This window comes from Acartia tonsa, chromosome 1 (genome assembly GCF_053477335.1).
Source record: "Acartia tonsa isolate MP-2025a chromosome 1, ASM5347733v1, whole genome shotgun sequence".
Taxonomy (NCBI): domain Eukaryota; kingdom Metazoa; phylum Arthropoda; class Copepoda; order Calanoida; family Acartiidae; genus Acartia; species Acartia tonsa.
The window spans coordinates 24974002-24998678 of NC_137260.1; the positions used below are offsets into that span (position 1 = coordinate 24974002).

The 24677-nt window shown below is 31.3% G+C and overlaps 1 protein-coding gene across 1 annotated transcript; it reads right to left on the bottom strand.

Annotated features, from left to right (window-relative positions):
• Nucleotides 1-5466: 5466 nt before the first annotated feature.
• LOC145315729 (uncharacterized) lies at nucleotides 5467-18613 on the bottom strand. Its single transcript, XM_080155767.1, has 7 exons — nucleotides 18174-18613; nucleotides 17514-17658; nucleotides 14459-14689; nucleotides 13442-13894; nucleotides 12904-12989; nucleotides 12426-12534; nucleotides 5467-7617 (listed from the first exon to the last, which is right to left on the bottom strand). The coding sequence occupies exons 1-7, from the start codon at nucleotides 18446-18448 to the stop codon at nucleotides 5884-5886; spliced, it is 3033 nt and encodes a 1010-aa protein (XP_080011893.1). The 5' UTR covers nucleotides 18449-18613; the 3' UTR covers nucleotides 5467-5883.
• Nucleotides 18614-24677: the final 6064 nt, after the last annotated feature.

Genomic DNA, 24677 nt, shown 5'->3' on the forward strand with positions numbered 1-24677 from the left:
ATTTTCTATTTTTATCCACATATCAACAAATTTATTAAAATATTCAGGGTTAATGTGATATGTAAATGTTTAATTCTAAATCCTTCATAAGAAATTACGGATAATGGAGAAAAAAAATGAAGTAGCAGGTTTCGTTGTATTTAGTTACCTTTGATAAGTAATTTTAGGTAAGGTAATGTTAATGATTAGGAGAAAAGCTACTGTGAAAATACAACGAAACCCCCTACTTCGTTTTTTTTCTAGATCCGAAATTTCTCCTGGTCTCTTTGAATTTGCTATATAATTCACTGTTCATATCCAATAATATAAAGTAGTAAAGTTTTTTTTGCCTGAATCCAACGATTTCGGTAAATACTTGTCGGAATTGGATGTACTCTAAGGAAGCTTTAGATTTGTCTTAGGGTGGTTTTAGGCTATTATATTCCTGACCTCCACCACCGTCATCTAAAAGCTAGTAACAAAGAAACAATATTGGAGTAAATGGGAATCAACTGTTGACGATTCCCCGGACTAATAAGCACCTACACTTTTTTTTGTCTTACCATCAATAATGTGTTTGTGTGATTTCTGTTGGGAATAATTTTGTACTGTTTGAAAAAAAGGTCTCCTAATTTTTTTGCAACAAATCTATTACATAACTAGACTAAATAAAATGTAATAATAATCCTAAAAATATTAAAATAAAGCCAAAGTAAAACAAGATTTTATAATACGATGTAACAATTTAACAAAACCTTTATCGCTGATAATTTAAAATGTATGTTGTATACAACTTAGACATTAGATACGTAATAAATATGTATGAGTTGTTGTTTATAAAACAGGGAGAGAAAGGACAATAGCTGTAAAATTATTTTTTTATCCTTCCCAACCTAAGTCGAATTTTTAGCATAAATAATTTGAGGAAGGATTAATTAAATATCCATTGTTCTATCCCGGTATCCATGAATTTTTATGATGATTGATTTGATAATAATAATTTAGAAAACATTATCTATCAAGTCTTATTGTAAAAAAAGCTATTTTGAACACTTTGCAGCTACTCTGTAGAAAAAGTCTGTCTGTGTGTCCATTCAGTGTATGTTAGCTTATCGTAGCCTCATTTTCTTTTTTTCTCTCGCTTGCTTATTTCTCTTAAATTTCTTTTTTTTCCATTTTCAAAAAAATACAAAAACAACAGAAATATTCTAGATTTTAATCATCTGAGCTACAAGCACATTATCATTGTTGTATAGACACAGTTTATCAAATTTGGGTGACTCCTCATTACCGATAAAAAATGTAAAACTTTTAGTTAAAAATTGTAAGTGAGAGCAAATAATTATAATGTAAAAATAGTACCATAGAAAATAATACTTTACTGGCAGTAGTTAATCATTTTTTTCTTCTCAAATGCAGCCAGCTCAAATTTATTCTTCAATAATGGCAAAATATCAAGTATAAAAAAATGTGTAATGAATGAACGGACAAAGTGAGTCATTGTCATAAAAAATAAAATAAAATCAAGCCACCGACCGATAGACCTTTTTGAAAGAAGAAATGTAAATAATCATATCATATATTTTGATAATTAGATCTTGATGCTTCCAATACTTATAAACTCAAAGCGCTACGAATTCTTGGCGCAATTGAAAAACTGAGTTTTTTAACGCGGCAATGAAGACTCTCTCTTATTTGTTTGTGATAAAGTCACATGACCATATCTATAATACAAAGAAAAATATGTCTGTTCATTCGATCCTTAAGCTCTCGTTAACAGATAAACCAATCTATTAAACAGCTATATCAATCATTATTTGTTTAGAAAATGTTAAGCAATGTTACAGGAAAGGTTTTAGGCTATTTGACGAAGGAAACGAATCTTAAAATATCATCTTATTTACATACCAAAAAAATCTTCTCCAAAGCTGTTGAGTAGGATATCATAACCCATGAAAATAGTTTTAAACCTTGCATGGATTTATAAGAAGCTGTAAAGAAGAACCATAGCAGTATAGAAAATCTTAATCTACACACAGACATTTGAAGACATCTCTAGAGGCCTTTACGGGCGCTTGAGTAAAGGAATAGGGGGTGGTGGGCTAAAATATTAAATTGATCTTAAAAGAAAAATTATATCAGTTATGTTGCTTTAAATACAAGTCAGACACAATTGAAATTGCAAGTCGAAATATTAAATTAATCTCCATTAGTCACAATGCCATCGAAGGTGATTTGACTTTTGTGTCAGAACCTGAATTGGGACATAGTGCATTTCATTACCCTAGGTTAGGTAACTTCATTTCACTTTTCAATAAAATCTAAAATGCAGCCGTTTTTGCAGGAGGTACCATTTTCTGTGAAAATTTTAGAGGAAAATTAAACAGTTTTTAGTTAATTTCTACTTCTATTTTCAACTGAAGAAAAAATCCTTTTGTGTATATACATAATCATTGTTGTTACTTAATCTTATCAAAAAAAAAATTTAAAAACTAACCCATAAAAGCCGATTTTTCATTTTGTTCAATATGGGTAAAATAAAAAGATTACCACTTCCAAAGGGTTAAAATCAAAATTTCAAAGCTCTAAAATGTTGTTCATCGAAAATAAATAGCAGTTTATAAGGACTTTTTGCATCCATCTTCTCATTTAACAGGAAAAAAAAACAAAAATAGAATCTATTTTTTCAGTGTTGACATAAAAAAAGCATTTGATTAAAAATATAAATAATAATTTTTTTTAAAGTGCAAAAAAGTAATACTGACTATTCAACTTTACCTCTGACATTTAATTAGATGTAAAAAAATCTATTTATTATAGCAGACAATTATAATAATTTGTTTACAAAATTTTCGCCAAAGCATTACTGATAAACCAAGGACTTATTAGATAACATACTAATTGCTCCTTTGTAAAAAGATTCTATGTATTCTGTATTCTATAAATGTATTCTATAAGAAAATTATGTTTTCAAATAGACATTTCAAATTATAGAGGAGCTTTTAAAAAGTACAATCTATTTAATCTTTAAAGAATTAAAATAAAGAATAAAATTTTTTTTGAATTTTATCTTGACAAATATATGACTAGCATGGCAGTATACATATAATTAGAAATGTAGGTTGTTTTATAAATAATACCTGTTTATACTCTCGAACTTGAAAAGTGTCGCTTAATTTAAACTATGTTATTCAAAAGTTGGATTCGGTAGAAAATGTGATGGAAGGTTTTATTCTACTAACCTTTCACTAACTGCTTTTACCTGGTCCCGGAATGATTTTAGGAATTTCCCCATCCCTTTGAATTAAAAGCATTAAAAGCTTCTAGATGCTAGTGGCGCATCCCCTAGTTTTACATAATATGATTAAAAACAATGTTTTTCTGTCCGACTTAATCCCAAATAAACATAATTTAGAAATAGTCACATTTTTAATAATGGATGTAGAATATTCATGGATATTATGACAGGGGGAAATTGTCGTCAATTAAGCTTGCTAACATGAAACCCATGTATTGGTCAGTTTGTTCATCCAGAAAGAGGGGAGGATATAAATGTGGTAGAGGGGGAAATGTTAATTTAGCCTTATTAGAGAACATGAAAATCCAAATAATAATATATCCATTATTAGTAGTGAAGCTACTCTAAAATTCAAATGTCCGTTTATCTTTTTTATATTTTTTTAAACTGGTTTACTTTAGCAATGTATATTGTATATAGAATACATGTATATATTAACAAGGGAAAATTTGTCGCCAATTTAGCTAGTTAATATGTACCTCGTTTATTATAGTTTGTTCATCCAGGGGGTGGATTGGGGTATTATAACTTTAGCTGGCTGTGAGAATTACTTTATTAGAGTACACGAAAATCTGGTGCAACATCCAGGTAATAGTAATATTTCTTTCATAACTAAAGACAAAATAAAGACCTACTGCTGCTATATCAGATGAGCGGTATTTATAGTAAAAGTAGGGGAAATGCCTTCTCCCAAAAACAAGTGCAACCCATAAACATGATCATTTTGGAAAAAGGGTATTTTACAATATAGTCTGCAATATTTTGGATCATAGGCGTGCAGAAGGGGATGTATACAACCCCATGAAACAACATTTTATGAAGATCTGCATTTCCCTTTTATCACCCTTGAATAGAGAGAGAAAGAGACAGAGAAACAAAGAGAGAGAGAGGGAGCATAAGAGAGCGTGAGTTAGAAAGACAATTTTACCTATATAATAGACATTAAACATTTAATCTTGTCATTCTAATATACATACAGTACTAAGGTTTTTTGTCTGTATCCAAAATTCTCGGAAATCGCTGGTCCAACTTGGTTTCACTTTTATTTTGGTGTGGTTTTAGACTATTTTCAAGATCAATATCGCCCTAAAGTCAAAGGGTAGAACAACTCATGGATCTAAAGGGATACGACAAAGGCCAATAAATTGATAATAGAGCTTAAGATTGGTGGTTGAAACGTTAGAACAGTCAACTTAATAAACTAACCAATTAAAAAAGTCCTCAAAGTTGTTAAACCAACGAATAAGAAACATGATTGTAAAAATTTAAGGACTAGTGTAATAAACATTGGTATCTCTCACTCTGGGAATAGCTAGTCACTTGAATCTACTCTTTAATTTGAAATGTCCGTTTGAAAATATGATTTTCTCATAGAATACAAATTTTTAAAGGAGCATTTAGTATGTTATCCAATAAGACCTTGGTTTATCAGTAATGCTCTGATGAGAATTTCCATAAGAAAATTTATTTTAATTGGCTGCTTTACTAAATTGACTTTTTTTACATCTATTTCAATGTCAGAGGTAAAGACTGAATAGTCTGTACTACTTTTTAGCACTTTTAAAAAATATTATTATTTAAAGTTTTTTATCAAATGCTTTTTTATGTCAACACTGAAAAAATAGATTCTATTTTTGTTTTTTTTCCCTGTTAAATGAGAAGATGGATGCAAAAAGTCCTTATAAACTGCTATTTATTTTCGATGAACAACATTCTGGAGCTTTGAAATTTTGATTTTAACCCTTTAGAGATGGTAATATTTTTATTTTACCCATATTGAACAAAATGAAAACTCGGCTATTATGGGTTAGTTTTTAAATTTTTTTTTTGATAAGATTAAGTAACAACAATGATTATGTATATACACAAAAGGATTTTTTCTTCAGTTGAAAATAGAAGTAGAAATTAACTAAAAACTGTTTAATTTTCCTCTAAAATTTTCACAGAAAATGGTACCTCCTGCAAAAACGGCTGCATTTTAGATTTTATTGAAAAGTGAAATGAAGTTACCTAACCTAGGGTAATGAAATGCACTATGTCCCAATTCAGGTTCTGACACAAAAGTCAAATCACCTTCGATGGCATTGTGTAGTATGTGTAGTATTATAATGTAATAAATGTATTGATGACAGAAGGACCAGTCTAGTTAAAGATTAATTTTGATAAAAAAAATAATAAAACAAAAGATATAAAGAAATATTTGATAAGTTTATTATGACAATATAAATCAATCATATGTTATTTTTTGCACAAACAAATGTTTCTATCATTATTACTAATTATATCACAGATTAGAAAAAAAATATTGACAACACATAAAAAAGAGTTAAGGAATAGTTCTATGAAAAAGCTTGTTTAAAGTGAATAATGTAATTTGGGTTTCATTAAAAAAAAATAACAAAATAAAAACTTGCTTTTACGTATTTTCCAACATTTGGTGGCTTTGAATCTTGACATTTTTAAGGTATAAAATAAATTAGAGAAAGAAAGCATTTGCTGGAGTGATCATCAACTTATCAACCTGATTGAACATAAACTATAAGTCTCTATGTAGGTTGACGTGTTTAAATATTCTTAATGGAACTATCCCTTTCTCAAAAAAATGTTCATGCGTCAACTATACATGTGAAGTTAAAAAAAATATTCCAATTCAAAGAAGAACACATTTTTGAGGCTTCCTCTATTGAGAACATTTCAAATAAATTTAAATAACCAAATTTTTCTACGTTATAAATCCTATTGCTTGGTAAAACCCAAGCCTGCGTCATATTATACAATTCAGTGTTTACAACAACAGGATTATTTTCATTCATTCTTAAATAAAAATTGTCTGGAATAAATTCTATCATATAGTCACTATACATTTGTAATGTTTTATAAAACAAATAGGTTTTACTTTCATACCTATTTTCTGTTTCTTCAGCTTTAGCCCACTCATCTCGCAAGAATTCATAGTCTTGACTAGGAATCTTTTTATTGACAGCTAACAAAGATTGAATAAAGTTTGCAGTTGTATTTCTAGTAACATTCATTATTGGGTCAAATAGTTTTTCTTTTAAAGTTTCCAGTTTTGTTATAACAACAGCTGAATCTTCTTTTTGTTTAAGTGCATCAATAGCTTGGTTTGAAATATTCTTGGGTATTTCAGGATAAAAATATTGCGGGAAATACTTGAAAATATTTGCCAAGCACAAAGTTGAGTTTGAGGTGTGAGGGTTGTACACGCCAGGAATACTGGTCTGTAGATGTTCAATTAGCTTCCAGGTCAAGAAATATACTCTTTCCTCATTTGAGGCACTTTCAAGTAGTTCCTGGATTTTATCTGAATACTTGGAGCTCCTCAGGAAGCTGTCAGTTCCAGCAGAAAACCAGGCCAGCTTTTGTAGCCACGGGCCGACGCCATCTTCACCATTAGAATGGATATCAGCCTCTGCAGCAAAGTTAGCAATATTTGTCTCCATAGCAATTATTTTCTTTGCAACTGTTCGAAGATTTTCTAGTTCAACTTTAAGTTTAGCCTGTTGTTCGGATAATTGGGGGATTGTGTCTATAATTGATCTGGCATTTCTGTTTTGCCCGGCATAGGCTTGGAAAGTTTGATAAGTCTCAGAAGCATAAATAACTGTAATATTATTATCATCATTGGGTGTTATAGCATCATTGACCTCAAGAAAATGAGTGGCATTGTTGTTGCCAGTTATTTCAAATATTGTTTCAGTGAACGTTGTTCCTACCGTGGAATCATTTAAAATAGTTGTTGATTCAGTTGTATTGTTAGATGGAGTAGAATTCTCAGTAGTCATATCCTCAGTAGAAGCATTATTAGACACTAGAGCTGCAGTTGTATTGAATATTTCAAGAGTTGTTTCAGTTGTTCTGGTAGTAGTTGTTGCTTCATTAGCAATATTAACTGGAGTTGAGCTTGGATGATTTGATATACTTTTACCCCTTGGTTCAGACTGGAGAATAGCAGGAGTTGTAGGTTGGTATGCCTGACAAATATCAGTCAGCTGTTTGTTACAAAAGCAGCGGCATCCAGTCACTAGCTGATCTCCTCTATCAGGAACAGTATTTGGAAGCTCAAGCCCTTCGTTGCCACTTGGAGGATTTGCTGGTGAACCATTAGTAGCCGGTACAGCAATATCTCTGATTTCTTGCATTTTATTAAACACTTTAAGCAGGATTGATGCTATAAATTCAACACGATCTTCGTTGGGTAAGATTGGGCTGATTGAAGATTTGAAGGGAGCTAGATAATTTTGTGATCTTCTTTTGTAAAATTCTTGTTTCAGTTTACCGAATGGATTCAAGTTGGGGAATTGGTGTAATACTCGTTTCATCTAAAAAAGTAGAAATCAAAAATAGTATTGGAATATTTTGGCAATATAATTAATTAAAGGCAAGGCAATTAATTAGGCTCAATTAACGCGAAAGGCAACAATATCGATAAAAAATTGTTATAAGAAAAAAATAAAATCATAGGCTTATATTTATCCATAGATATTTTTAGATAAACAAGGATGACAACATCCATAAAAGCGAAGCTCTGAAACAGTAAGACAAACGACAATGTCACTGCTTAAATACAGGATAATGTTTAAGGACATACTTACATTTTTAGGACTTGATTATTGAGATGCTTTGCTTATAACATTACATTATTAAAAAAATTTGTTCATTGTATGGCCGTTAGCGTTCTTGTTATTTTTTTCAAGAGTTAAAATGTTTTATTTTTATAGATTATACGAATAAACATTACATTTGTGCCTTAACAAGGAACAATCAGAAGGAAGGACAAACGAAAATAACTCTTGTAGAGTGTCAGAACTTAATAAGCAGAATATAATTTCTAAGTCTAATCGAAATTGTACATGTATTTGTTGCAAATTGCGTAGGACACAGTAAAAAAAAACAAATTCATTTTTAGGATTTGATAATAGAGTTGCCTCGCTCATAATACCTTACCTGGAGTGGATACAAAACGGCGAAATTACAAAAAGGCGAATGTTAAAAAACGGCGAAATTACAAAACAGCGAATGTTACAAAAATATAACTATGTAGATATTTCTATAATTTATAATTTAACAAAGGTTTCCAAATAGGAACTCTTTCATGTTGGCTCTTATAACTCTTAAGGGACAACTTCAACATATCCAGCCTCTCTGTCCTCCTGCCCTTCCTCATTGGGTTAGAATTGGTGACAAGACCTCAAACGACTTCTTGAAACTTGGAGCGAGCCAGGGCATCCTCCTCATTCATAAACCCACAGATCACTGAGTAGATAGGGTGGTTCGTTATTCTTTTTATATAAAATTTTAAAGATTGGAAGATTTCCTTTCAAAATTTGGAATTTTTTTTATTTTGTTTTATAGTAGATTTTTTCGCCGTTTTGTAACGTTTGCTGTTTTGTAATTTCGCCGCTTTATAACATTCGCTGTTTTGTAATTTCGCCGTTTTGTAACATTCGCCTATTTGTAATTCCGCCGTTTTGTAACATTCGCCGTTATGTTTTTCGCCGTTTTGTATTCACTCCCCTTACCTTGTTGTCCTAAGAATCATTATTCCAAAAATCAAATGAATAGGATAATCGGTATTATCCTCTAAGGATTTTTTTTCTCAATATTGAGAGTTTTGTTACCGCCCCCCGACAGAACTATGACTCTGGCCGCGGCGCTCGGCCCCCTTGCCTGCCTATGCTTTGCTATAACCTAACCTAATTGCGTTCTCTGCCAGATTCATAGTTCTGTCTGGGAAATGTACCTAACGGCAGAAAAAGGTATAACCAACAGCGGTACAATTCTAAAATGTTATTTCGGGACAGATAAAAAGGTAGTCATTACTAATAAGTGTTCAAGCCCCCCCGTCCTCCCCAAATATTGTTAAAAATCACGTTTTCGTGATTTTTTTGAATTAATTTTGTTTTTAGTAGAAGCAAAAATTTAGGCGGTTCATCTAAATGTGCCTAACCTACCTCTTATTTTGAATTAAATTGAAATTAGGGGGGGGGGATTCGTGTTCAGCCGGAGGGGTTAGGCAAAAAAAGTTTCTCCTACCCCTCCCCCTTTTTTATTTAATACAAAAAAAAACTTTAAGGGAAAGCACCTTAGTTTATCCACATGTCAAATGGATAAAAAAAAACTGATAAAGAAGAGATTATACTACTTATAGCTATTAGTTCATTTAATTCTAAAATAATGAGGATAAATAGCATAATATTTCTTCTTTATTTGTATCCTAAGACTTATTAAAATAATTCAGGTTTTATCCTTGTTAAGTTCGATACTCATTGGAATATCAAGGATGACATTGACAACATCCATAAAAGCGAAACTCTGAAACGGTAGGACGAACGAACATTAACACTTGTAGAGCAGAATGTTAATGCATAAGTCTAAACAAAATTGTAAGTAAATTTGTCGCAAACTTCTTAGATACATGATACTGTTTAAGGACATACTTACATTTTTAGGAGTTGCCTCGCTTATAATACTTTACCTTGTTGTTCTAGGAAATATTATTCTAAAAACCAGATGAATGCTATACAACAAAAAAAAAATTGTAAACATGTTTTAAATGAATGAACGGACTTTCTAGTAACGATTATAGAGCTTTCTAAATTGTACTTAAATGTCATAGTAATCGTCACGCAAAGTTTGAAATAAATAGGATAGTTCTAACATGTATATTCTAATAATTACATCAAAAGAGTTAAAAATCAGCATGTTTTTATACGGACTCTCTGATAACGATTATAGAGTTGCTATGCTTCCTAAATCGTACCCAACTGTTATAGGAATCATCCTACAACTTTTGAAATCGTTAGAACAATTCTAACATTTCTAAATTACCGAAAAGAGTTCTGGACGTATGGACGGACCGATCCTAATTACAGAAAAGTTGAACTTTTAAGATAGTTAATATTTAATATTGATCCCAAGCTTGAAGATATCTTAGTTGTGCTTTAACTGTACGCCGATTTACAGCTAATACTTACTTATGTTAATTTAAACAAGGATGACAACATCCATAAAAGCGAAGCACTAAAACGGTAGGACAAACGGACATTAACACTTGTATAGTGTTAGAACTTAATTATCAAATATAAATTTATAAATAAATATCATAATAAAAGCAAAATTGGAAGTAAATTTGTTGAAAAACTGCTTGATACAGGAAAATTTTTATGGACATACTTACATTTTTAGGACTTGATAATAGAGTTGCTTCGCTTATTACAATATACTTTGTTGTCCCAGAAATCAATATTCCAAAAAACAGATCAATCCGATGATTACATCACATAAAAATTTGTTGTTAAAAAAGTAAAAAAATCAACATGTTTAAAATGGACGTAGGGACATTTTGGTAATGATTGTAGAGTTGCTACGCTTCCTAAATCGTACCTAACTACTAAAGGAATCACCATGCAAAATTTGAAATCGATAGGACAATTTTAACATGCCTAAATTAACGGGAAAAGCTATCCGTTACGGACGTACGGACGGACCGACCCTAATTATAGAAAAGCTTCGCTTTTTAAAAGACATGATTTTTTTTAGGCTATCCTAGAGTAGGGGGTTCCTTAGCCTTATTACATAGATATAAAGGAATTTGTACGACTTAAATACCAGCCTATAGGATCTCCAAGGATTTGGCCCATTATTATTAAAACAAAACTGATACAAATTTCATTGAAGTAAGTTAGATAGTCTTAGTAAAGTAAATCAAACACGTCTATTATTAAATGCTAACGTCATATTCATATTAAAAATATGCTATATATATATTCTTTTCTGGCAAGTTAAATACCTACATATTTGAAATTTAAAAGAATAAAGGAATAAGTAAAAGTTTTGAAATATCCGCAATAGCTTACAAGTGACCGAATGAGCACTGATAACCATTCCCCCTCTCCTTAGTTTTTATATAAATTGATAATAGGGGTTGGTTTTTTTTTCTCATATGTCTAACCACTGCGGGCATCCCTAACCCAGCTGGGCCTAAACCTGCTTTGCCCTTATCCTGCAGGGTAGCCCAGTTCACAAAATAATCCTATTATATAAAGTAGTAAGCTTTTTTGTCTGTAGCGAAGGATCTCGCTAGACACTAAACCGAATTGTTTCTCCTTTACAGTGAAGCTTCATATAGTTCCTAAGATAGTTTTAGGCGATTTTATTTTTTACAAATAAGTCTGAATTGGGTATGGTTTTAGGCTATTTTTCAGCCCTTCCATATCCTTTCAAATATAGAGCCCCTAGATACTAGGGGCCCATCCGCTAGTCTTACCAAAAGTAATAAACAAATACTACCCAAATACTTTTAGTAGACGGGAAATCAGTAAGGACAAGGTTCCATATAATGTTTATAAATAGTTTAGCAATTAAATTTCTTTATTACTTTATCCATGAAACATTATTTTGCTTTGGAATTATACACATGACCTCACGTTCCTAATAATTTGGATTAAAGACGTAAACAAGTTCATATTATAAAATTGTCTATCTTATTTTGATTTTGCATCAAAATTATTAGTTTCATTTGAATTTAAATGCTAACATCGCATAACAACAACATATTTTTACTGTAAAGTTATGTTCTATGAATAATTAGATTCGCTACTCTATCTAACAAATATGATCAGCAAATCATTGCATATTAAAACCTAATTGTTTTTCTCATTGAAATCATTACATATACCGACAAGACCTATAAACTGACCATTATGATTTCTATCCCTACACTCATTATTATGAAATAAACGGTTGTCCGTTTATGATGAAACCTATGACTAATTATTAATGGGTTAGCGAAATGTTAATAAATAGAGTGGAAAAGAGGGTAGATGAGTTAATTTTAGTTATCCCCTCCCTACTAGAACATTTGGAGAATACAAAAATGAGAAAAGAGTAAAATTATAAAAATGTTGAAGTGTCTGAGAAGTGTACAAAATAGTAAATTTATTCGGTCTCCACCTAAAGAATGTAAAATTTGACAACTAAAAAACAAAAGAGAGGTAATCTAATATATATGTACATTGTACACTTATATAAGGACAATCTAATAGCAGTATACAACTTTTATGTTAGAAGGAGAGACAGTGGGGGAAGCATATACTTATAAAAATGCTACGTATCCAAAAATCCTTACCAACTGAACAAAATCTTGCTGTCTTACATCCTTTGGATATTTGAGATCCAACATGATCTTGGCAACATCCTGGTAGGATCCTTTCCAACTTTGACAGGCACTGTAAAACCTAAAATAAATGAGCCTTTGATTATACGACCTTTGTCTACTGACGGAGCAGTGTACTAAGTTGCGCCTGCTTTTGGAAAGAAATTTAAATATCATTACAATTATTGTCACGCATCTGACATAGCAGCATAAGGTACAACTTTTAACGTCTTAAGTTGTGCCAGAGTTCGAACCAATCACATCCCCAACGACAATAAGTTGCGCTTCGTGTTACGCTCTAAAATTAGAGGTAACCTGTAGTTTCCCTTCGTGTTTCCAGCAAGAAACATCGTACCTGACCCTCAATGAATTTCCATAAAAAAAATAAAGGAATTTAAGGCTTTTTTGAAAAATATTTTTTCCAATACAAACTAAGAAGCCTAAAATTTACCGTAAAACATTTTGTTCGAAATCAGTTTTATTCTCTTTTCTCGCTGTTACATTCAGCTTGTGCTCTATTTCTTCAAATAACATTTCCTAAGAAAAATAGTGGAAAATTATTATTTTTTATTGAAAACAAGGTACATATTCCAGATAGGGATATATTAAATGTATATATTTTTAATTCAATAGGGATACAATTTGCTGATGTTAAAAAATAATCGGCAGTTTCCCCCAAAGTGCCTACTTGAGTTTCACTATCCCCCTTTTTAAACATAAAAAGGAGGAGGGGGGCAGTAGGAAATAGTTTTATGTTTGATTGTTTTTTAAGGAAAAAATCCCCCCGATCTCTTTTTTCAGTTCTCAACATTTTCATTTGTCCCATATTATGTACTTATTTTTAACTTTCACATTATATTTTCTATATATTGAGAAATGTTGAAATCAAAAGAGGCAGTATGTCTGTATGTTTGCACTAAGAAGTGTCACAGGCCGCTTTTTATTTTTTTTTAATATAGAATTTATTTTTAAAATGTATTTTTTATTACCTGCTTCAATTTCTTATCAAATGTCGTACACTTGACTTTAGAAAGGTCAAGGCATTCCCTATTCTCTTTTTGCGGCTCCTTGGCTAGGCTAGATATATAGCGACAATATTCTGTTTCACAAAACGGCTGCGGAGTTGTGGTTGCTTCAGTTGTTGTTGTAGTAGTTGTTGTTGTTGTAGAAGTTGTAGTTGTAGTTGATGTAGTAGTAGAAGTTGTCATTGTAGTTGTTTCATCGGTTGTTAATGTAAAATTTTCAGTCGTCATTGATTCTGTTGTAATTGTTACGGCTTCTAGATTGGTTGTCTGAACACTTACAGGCTCAATGGTAGCTCCAAGATCCTTGTTGGTTTCCATGTTGATAATCTCGAAATGTGGCGCGTTCTCATGGGCTTCTTCTTTTAGGATGTGTAGGATTTGATGGTGGTCGGTGGGGATTCCTTCGGTTGTAGTCTTCTGAAAGTAATTAATCATTATATAAAAGTAACAGGAAGTCCATATGACTATTTGCACCGAAGAATCTCACTCACCACTGAACCGATAAGGTTCTCCTTAACAATTTAGCTACTCGTAGGTCCTTGGAAGGTTTATAACTATTTTGGGTGAGAGAAATAACCTTTAGAATATAATGACCCTAAAAAAATAACTAGCCGCTAGTAAAAAAAACTACTATTTTGTTTAAATGCCTATAAGTTCATTTTTATGCTTAATTCTTTCTATCGAAATAATACTTATTAATCATATTAACTTAAATTAAAAGAATTTTCCACCGGCATTTTACGGTTATCTGAAAACGTGATATTTATTGCCCTCAAATTATTCCAATTTCAATCATTTAATATTGGATTACAATTACTCTTCAATTATAAAAGTTTATAAAATGTTATTTTTAAGTCTATACAAAGCTAAAAGTATTAATAATATGAAAATCAAGATTGAGGATTTTGGTAAAAGTAAATATACACTAACATTATATTATTAAAACTTAATATAAGTCCCTGTCCGAAACAAAAAATTTACCTGTAACGAATTATTTCCAACTATTGAAGGAATTTCTGCAACAACAACAACAATAGGAGAATCAGTATTGTCCACAGGAGCATCTGTTATGACGTCAATTGGCGCATTAGTCACGTCAATGGGATCAATCATGACGTCATTGGTAGCAGCTTGGTTTTCAAAGGCAGGATAAAGGGGTGGGTTGGTTGTTTCATTTATGATTGTCTCAGTGGGATTTGTTATTTCTTCAACCTGTAAATAATTTCTTTTTTGAATTTATATTTGTTTTTTTATAATTTCCAAAAGGATCTGACTAAGAGTCATTTCCTCCTAGCATTATAAGCGACAGACAGACGTACAAAATGAGTTCGAAACCAATTAATAAGGATAAGAACAGGATCTGAGCGATACTGAATATATCACGTATCGTATCATATTATAGACAATTTTCTACGAAAATAAAATAACAATTATAAAATAAAAGACAGTTTTGTTAATCAAATAATTTTTCATTTTACTATTCGCGGAAAGCTTTCTGTAATAAGATGAGATAAATAAATATTTCCTATAGCTAGATTTTTTTCAGATGGAGAAGCTTAATTTCAGAGAAAAAGGCAAATGGATAGATAATTGATCCAATGATCATACATTAATTCAGCCGGCTTCATTAAATAGTAGCTGAGTACATCGTGCTTCTCCCAATAGATTTCAGACAGTCATACTGCTGAGTGATATTTAGAATTGTAGTTTAGCATCGCTACTAAAATTCAGTTATACATATGTAGAAGTTATTTATATTAATCAAAATATGCTTGATGAATGTTAGAAAATGAACAAACGCAAGATTAATATGTACATAAAAATATGCACATTTAAAAATTGTATAAGGTAAATTAAATTTTCTATTCAGCAAGCTCTAATTTGATTCTATTCATTTCAAAAGTGTTCAAATTTAGTTTTTCATTTTTAGTTGTGAAATGTTAAAAGTTAAATGTAAATGTTTTATAAGGTTTTCTAACAAGTTCTCTCTTATGGTAAGTGTGTAAAACAAATCAACCCCTTCTAAAAATTTTAATATTTGTTCCATTGAATTTCACATAAAGACAAAATTTTCTTATTCTTTTAACAACAAAATTTTGAAAATCAGCTAAGAAATTTCAAAATGTGTCACAGAGACGGACAATTATCTTTAAAGACCATCGTTTTTAATGTCTAATGGCGAGAAAGCAGTTACAAAAAATGTCATTGGAGGGAGAAAAAATTATGTCATAAGCAAAAATTTTAACTTTTAATTAAAGTAAAACCATTTCTGAAAAATCATGTGTTGATTACAGAGAATTTTTAACGCAAAATCAAATAAAGATTATAAAAATAAAGCTAGTTTTAGGGCCAACAACCAGAAATTAATCTCATAATTTCACATTTTACTGCGGAAAGCATATAATACTATGCGAAAAATAATATTATTCATAACCCATCACTTTAAACCTGAGGGTAGTTTGGGGGGGGGGGGGGTGATACCACTAGCCGTTTAAAGGAACTAATATAGTTTGAGTCCTCTTGGGATTACATTTTACTCTATAAAGCTGAAATGTTCAAAGCATAAATAATAAAATAAGTCAATGTTCCTTTAATTCTAACAGCGATCAAAATAAGTAATAAAATTAATAACAACAAGGATGACAACATCCATAAGTAGCGAAGCACAAAAAATCGTGGATGGAAATACGTAAAAGTAGATTTAAAGTGTATTTATTAAAATCAAGAATAGATTTATTGGAGAAAATAAACACGAAACCTTGTTTTATTTTTAATGATGACGACAGTCAAAGTAGATTACATAAAAGATTCTCATAACAATGGGAAAAATTATTTTGATACTAATATCCCAAAAAAGTTTGAAAATGGGACCAAAAACGCCAAATATATGGGGAAATATGTAAAACATATAAAAATAGTCAAAACCCTGATAAAAGGCAGTCCGACCTCCATGGTTGTTTTCTTTAAACAACGTGAAATTTAATTTTGATATCTATAACTGAAAAAATTTTGAAAATCGGACCATAAACACTGAAGATATGGAGAATATTGTGAAAAATACAAAAATAGCCTAAAACCTGCAAAAAGGCAGTCTGGCCGTCATGGTTGTTTTCTTTAAACGACGGGAAATTTAATTCTTATGTCTATAACTGAAAAAATTTTGAAAATTGGACCATAAACACTGAAGATATGGTGAAAATGTGAAAAATACAAAAATAGCCTAAAACCTGCAAAATGGCAGTGTGGCCGTCATGGTTGTTTTCTGTAAACGACAGGAAATTTAATTTTGATATCAATAACTGAAAAAATTTTGAAAATCGGACCATAAACACTGAAGATATGGAGATAAATGTGAAAAATACAAAAATAGCCTAAAACCTGCTAAAAAGTGGTCCGACCGCCCTTGATGTTTTATAGTTAATTGTGCTCCCTAATAATGGGAATGTTGTCAAAAAATTTCAGCTGTCTATCTTTAATAGGGGCCGAGAAAATCACGTTTCCCCTATTCTGTCTTACACGGACGGACGGACGGACAGACGGACGGACGGACGGACGGACGGACATTTCGAATTATAGAGTAGCTTCGCTACTAAAAATGTACTATAAAAGTATTATTAACATTATACCCCAAATTGGTAAATCTTGCTACAAAATATATTAATTAAGCTTTTAAAAGGACTGTCCGCAACAAAAATAAATATTATTTTCCAAATCTAACTTTTTTTGGCCGCTCTCGCCGCTGTACATCGCTTAACAAAACATGATCCCAAAACGCATTGATTGTGTGGCGGCGAGCACCGAAGTCCGCTGTTTCTAGCGAGAGGACAAATAGGCAGAGAACAAAATTTTCAAAGGGCTACAAATCTAAAATATGCCTAAAATTGAACAGAGGAAAATAGTTCCAGGTTGAATTTTCAAAAATCTAAATTTGTTTTTGTTGCAGTCAGTCCTCCCTAAGTACCTTACCTAAAATATCATTATAATGTATAAGCATTAAGCAGATCAAACCAAAAATCCTTGAAAATAAATGAATTACCTCTTCAATATTAGCAGTAACTCCATCAGACAGGTTAACAACCTGTACCGCATTCTCAACACCCTCAATTGCTTCATTAGTAGCCACTAAAGTTGATATGTCTTCCTCGAGTGTTTCTTCTATTGAAAACGCGTTTCTCTTATATCTAAGCAAGTGATAAAGACTTATGGATATTTTGAAAGAGTTATTTTCTTCAAATAATTAAACCTTAGCCCAATTAATATTTATATTTTATCACAAAACGTTTTTTGGGGGAATTGTGATTTATGTTTATAAAGAGTAAAAACGGTTCAAATCAAACCGATTAACCTTCATAATATTTAGGTAACTCATTTTATTCTTAGAATAGTGACATTATTTTATTTTCTAAAATTTTGTAGACCTTAACATGATAAATAAAATCTGAAGACACATCCTACCAAAGACACTAATGGAATGGAATCAAACAGACAACCTTTAGTTCATTTTGATCTACTTTTGATGAATTACTGAAATCATCATACAGATTTATCAAATAATGTGAAGGTTGCTATGCTTTAAAAAATAATGAAAATCTAATTTTAAAAATTAAAATGATTATATACAAAATAATGTATTTGCAACTTTGAAAACTTATAAAAATTGAGAATGCTCTGAAATCACTTTATCTTTATCCCTGACCTAAGGGCCGCTGCCGCTGGATAGCTGGGCGCGTGAATACCCAACTTGATGCCCATCCACACAAAGAAGCAAACAAATATAATCATCATTGCCGTCCACAGCATAATATCCATGTAGGTCACCTCCTCGAGGCATGTCCCTAGGTTACGCGGCACGTCGCGGGTCATCAGTAGGCGCAACCGCTGGATAGATGACCCTCCCGGCGACGACGGCGGTTGGGCATGTGCAGGACGTTGGCGGCGGGTTACGGGAGTCCATTGTCTTCTTTCCTCCATGTGCACAATTTTTAACAAAAACTTTAATGTAAAACAAAGAACAAAAATAACAAGAAAATTTAACCAAAATAAAACTTAGTTTTTATTAATCCTATCACTTTGAATAAATTATTGAAACTAAGTAAAATATTAATTTACACCTAAACAAGAGATAACGCCCCCCATAGTATAATCAACCCTAAAACCTAATTATTAATAATCATCTCCTCCCCTTATATCACCCACTCCTTATAACTCAATTTTAATGGGAAACATAAGACCCCCCCATTCCCCCCCTCAAGTTGCCCTAAAATTTCTCCACTCCCCCTTTTTATTACTTTTTCCTGTGAAAAATTAGTTGTGATGATTTCAACCCTTGAAAATTGGAAAGTCTAGGTCATCTCAATGGAAAGGGATAAATATTCTGTAATATTTACAGGAAAAGATCAATAGCAGATAAATGCACCATACACATTAAAAAGAATGTTTTTGTTTATAATTTAAACTTGAGTACCCTAAAAAGAGGGGGAGAAAAAAAAGTTTATCTTTTTCCACGAGATTAAATATTCTGTAAACTTAGAGATGCAGCGATTGAACAATTGTAGATAATTATTATTAATTTTCCTCAAAAAAATTATTTGACTGGCAAATAAAAGTGTATAGTATAGAATATAAGATAGACCAATAATTGGTTGTATAAAAAGAAATTTTAAGTAGGCAATTTACGCTTTTCTTCATAGTTTCATAAGCACTATCTCTCATTCGTTGGCTAAATATTGGTCATAAGTCAAGGAAACTATCAGTTTAGCTAATGCAGGATATGACAATCACGGACATTTATGTTAAAAACCAATGACTTATGCCCTGTTTTCGAAATTATTTTTATTCATACATGTTCCTTGCCCATTTGTTTCTAATCTGTGTAATAAAATACTTGAGTAGTGCCCACGGGATCCTAATAGAATAACAGTTTAGTTGATTTGGGGTCAGTTTTATACATGATATTTAATTAACATATCTAGTATTTATAACAATAGTAAATTTTTTTTTGAGCAAATAGCGGCTTAGCCACGAGTCCTTTCCTGAAATGAAGAAATCAATCGGAATAGTCATATAGAGATCTTAACACACAGACAAAAAAGGGGAATAACTTTACATAATAGGATTTTTTTAACAGAGTTTAATGTCGCTAAATTCAAATCTGTTAAACTTCATTTTTAAGTAAGCAAAAAAATAAAATTAGCAAAATTTTTTGCTTTTTATTTACCCTTTTTTTTAAATTCTGCTAATATACAAAATGTTACATCGGTATGATCATGCAAACGGACTTACGGACGAACTGGCCCTGATTATAGAGAAGGTACTGATACAAAAATAAGATTCTTTTTATTTTATCCAAAGTACACAAATAATGAGTATGGTAGTTAACCAAGGTCCCCTTTGATTCTAAAATCCTCCTAGATATAATATATTGGTCCCTGTGGAATTACCAGCATTGTGTCCCACCCCTCCATACATGCAAGGATTCAGGGATAGGTAACGGCAAAATATTTTAAACTAATTCCCAATTTATAAAAAAATCAGTGTATTAGTAACTTTCAGGAATAAAAAAAGGTATTTTTTTCCTCTTTTATCTCTCCTTATATCCCTGCTAGTTATGTCTACTTTTTATGATTTTTTTGTGGATTTTTTCTATAATTGTACTTAGGTATTACCAAAATATTTTTGTACCCTTTAACCAATATATAAATTTTTCTTCTATTCAGTCATTGCATTAAAGATTTTTTTTTTAGTTTTACTGAAGGTTAGGTTAAAGAAGATGATTTTAGTGTTTTAGGGTTAAAAATTAACGATCTTCTCTGTCAAACTAATGTGCTGTAATACTAATAACGAAAATAATTTTTAAAAATCGCGAAACCTATACCTGATTCTCAGCGGTTGTTGGGGCTAACATGTAGTAGAATTAACGACCTTTTTTTATCTGCCACCCAAATACTATTTTCGATTTTTTCGATTGTTGGTTTTACCTTATTCCTGCAGCAAAAATAACAGCATTTTTAAAATATATCGGCGATGACCCTTTTTATTAAATGTATTCTAAATAATGGATGTGAACATGATGTTTACAGTTTAACAAGGTAATTTTAAAGAAATAGGCAAACTCATACCTATACTTCCAGTTGCTACCCCCCATATCCTGCCACATACAATGTCAGGCGCCTTACTTGCAGATTATAAAAAACCTGGTAAAAACTGGATAATTTAATCCTCCTCTAAATAATTTGATTGAATATAATACACAGGTCATATAATATCTTTATATCAAATATTGACGCCCACTTTTACAAAATAATTACTAGTTCTATTTACTTAAAGGTTTTAAAGTTCGAAATTACAGCAAAAAAATTACATAATGAAGAAATCAGTAAAATTGTGTTTGTATTTATCTGATTTTTAAGAGATTATTATAAAATTTGGTAATTCTATCACATGTACTTTATGCAAAAGTCATCATACTAAAGATTTCGGCTGTAGCCTCTCGATATATTGACAATACAACATTTCAGCTTAAAAAATACCTACAAAGATCAACATACGAAATTTCAATTTATTTTAGGCTAAGGAGCTCTATACAAACAGTTATATAAAAAGTCCTCCCAAGGAGATGTAAAGGCTATTAGTGATTGCATTTTTTTATCTAAGGAATTTATGCGTCAAATTTACATATAATTTGTTTAGACTTTTGCTTTGCTTTTGTGGATGATGTCATCCTTGTTTTGTCTTAGATAGCTTGAAATTTTTTGCCTCTTTTTATTCAAAAAACGAATTATGCCCTGTTTGTATTAAATTACGAAGATAACAACATCCATAAGTACCGAAGCACAAAAATCATGGAATGGAAAAAACCGACAGACAGACGGACAAAACAATGTATGGATTATATGTGCATATGTCATAGGAATCTTCACAAAAAATACAGCTTTCAATCTTTAATAGCGGCCAAGAAAATGACATTTCCCCCATGACGTTACGGACTGACTGACGGACAGACAATGTGAGTTATAGAGTAGCTTCGCTACTAATAATAATTAAGAAATGACACATGCTCTAATTTAATTGTATCCGTCAGAAATTGAAACTGTCCCATTTCTTGCAAGATGTCTGAAAATAGTTTGGATTAATATTCAGGGATCATAAGGGATAAGACAACGAACGGTCAATTGTTATACATCCCCACTCCCCAGTGTTGATAAGCAAAAAAGCCCCTTCTGATGATTAGAATAATTGGTTAAAAATATTTGGACACCACTAGTTGGAAAATAACCAATCAAAATTCAAAGTATCCAAAGTTTTTGAGCCAACAAAAAAGATAACGTGGCTAAAAAACTTTGGGTACAAGTGTTCATTGTACCTTCCATCTCTAATTAATGTTAGTTGTTCGTTTTGTGTATTTTTGACTATTAACTCTAGGGGCGTGGTGACGCTTCGGGTACAAGTCCTCTCCACGTCACCTTTGAACATACTAGGGTATCAACAAATTTACTTACAATTTTGTTTCGTCTTATTCTTATTCTGCTTATTCAGTTCTAACAAGTGTTAATGTTCGTTTGTTATCCTATTTTCCTATTTATATGATTTTTGAAATACTGATTCCTATTACAAAAATGTACAATATTATAAGCGAATCATCTATATAATCAAGTCCAAAAAATGTAAGTATGTCCTTAAACAGTATCCTGCATTTAAGCAGTTTTGCAACAAATTTACTAAGAATTTTGTTTTGATTTTTACATTTCTATTCTGCTTATTCAGTGTTGACACTTAACAAGTGTCAATGTTCGTTGATCCTAACGTTTCAGAGCTACGCTTTTATGGATGTTGTCATCCTTGTTATCTTATACATATAAGCTTAAGACAAAATCTTGTGCAAACACAACTAATTTTGTCAATATTGTTTTTCAAATAATAAAGCATATACTGAGGGGACGGTGTTTAGGTATTTTTGAAAGCGAAGCTTTTCTTCAGTGTTTTTGTACGCTCATTTGTCCGTATATAATTCGTTGCGAATACCTCTTATTTAGGCATGTTAGATATAGATTCTAAATCAAACTTTGCATGATCATTCCTGTAACAATAAAGAACATGGAAAATATGGCAATCATTTGTAAACTCCTCTTTTATATAATCTGTATTAATTAAAATTGTGAAAATTTGTGTCATCTTCATAAATTGCTGTCATCTTTGTTTTTAAAAGCGAAGCTTTTCTATAATTAGGGTCGGTCCGTCCGTACGTCCGTCCGAGATAGATAGCTTTTATTTGTTAATTTAGGCAGGTTAGAATTGTCCTATCGATTTCAAATTTTGCATGATGATTCCTGTAGTAGTTAGGTACGATTTAGAAAGCGTAGCAACTCTATAATCATTACCAGAATGTCCGTGCGTCCATTTTAAACATGTTGATTTTTCTACTTTTTTAAAAACAAATTTTTATGTGATCTAGTTATCCGTTTGATCTGATTTTTTGTATATTGATTCATGGGACAACAAAGAACAATAGTATAAGCGAAGCAACTCTATAATCAAGTCCTAAAAATGTAAGTATGTCCAGAAACATTATCCCGTATCAAGCAGTTTTTAAGCAAATTTACTTACAATTTTGCTTCGACTGTTTCGTTTCTTTTATATTCTGATTATTCAGTTCAGACACTATACAAGTGTTAATGTCCGTTTGTCCTACCGTTTCAGTGCTTCGCTTTTATGGATGTTGTCATCCTTGTTTATTTACATATAAGTCAATGGACTCTCTCTTATTAATATTTATTTCCTCTGTTTAATTTAAACAAGAATGACAATATCCATAATAGTGAAGCTCTGAAACAATAGGACAAACGAACATTGACACTTGTAGGGTGTCAGAACTGAATAAGCAGAAGAAACAAAAAATGTAATACTTTTTAAAAGCGAAGCTTTTCTATAATTAGGGTCGGTCCGTCCGTCCGTCCGTCCGTCCGTCCGTACGTACGTCCGTCCGAGATAGATAGCTTTTATTCGTTAATTTAGGCATGTTAGAATAGTCCTATCGATTTCAAACTTTGCATGATGATTCCTGTAGTAGTTTGGCACGATTTAGAAAGCGTAGCAACTCTATAATCATTACCAGAATGTCCGTACGTCCATTTTAAAAATGTTGATTTTTCTACTTTTTTAACAACAAATTTTCAAGTGTTCTAATTATCCGTTTGATCTGATTTTTGGTATATTGATTCCTGGGACAACAACGAACAATATTATAAGCGAAGCAACTCTATAATCAAGTCCAAAAATGTAAGTATGTCCATAAACATTATCCTGCTTCAAGCAGTTTTTTCAACAAATTTACTTACAATTTTGCTTCGACTCTAATACTTTTAAATTCTGATTATTCAGTTCAGATACCATACAAGTGTTAATGTTGTCCGTTTGTCCTACCGTTTCAGTGCTTCGCTTTTATGGATGTTGTCATCCTTGTTAGATAACATGTTTAGGACTTGATTATAGAGACGCTTGGCTTAAAACATTGTACTTTGTTGTCTGAGGAATCAGTATTCCAAAAATCAGAAGAATAAGATAATCATATCATATAAAAATTCATTGTCAAAAAGTTAAAAATCAGCATGTTTTAAATGGACGTATGGACATTCTGAAATAAATATAGAATTGCTACGCTGTCTAAATCGTACCTTACTATTACAAAACATGTAGCTAGTTTGAAATCGTTCGGACAATTATAATATGTCTAAATTAACGATAAAGGTTATCCGTATAATACGGACGGACCGAGCCGAATTATAGAAAAGCTTCGCCTAAGACAATCTTTTGACTTAGATTTACAATAATTTAAAACAAGAATGTTATTTTTTAACAGAAGCTTTGACATTGTGTGATAGTTTAAGTGCATATCTTAAAGATCTTAAAAAAACAAGGATGTCATCATTTATAAAAGAAACCGAGCAACCCTTAATGGCTGTGTAAATGTCAAAATCAAGACCTGACAATTTCGTGTCAAGCTAAAGACATTGAAAATTGTAACCAAAATACTTTGCTAATTTAATTATATTCTATTTACTATAATTTCTGTTGTCGTCTTGCTTACTAGCCGTCAAGACTCTAATTATATAAAAGCTTAACATTAAAATAAAGAAAGCTCTGAAAATGAACTAATATACAAAGGTAAAGAACAGACAAATATCAATCTAGAGGTCAAACAACA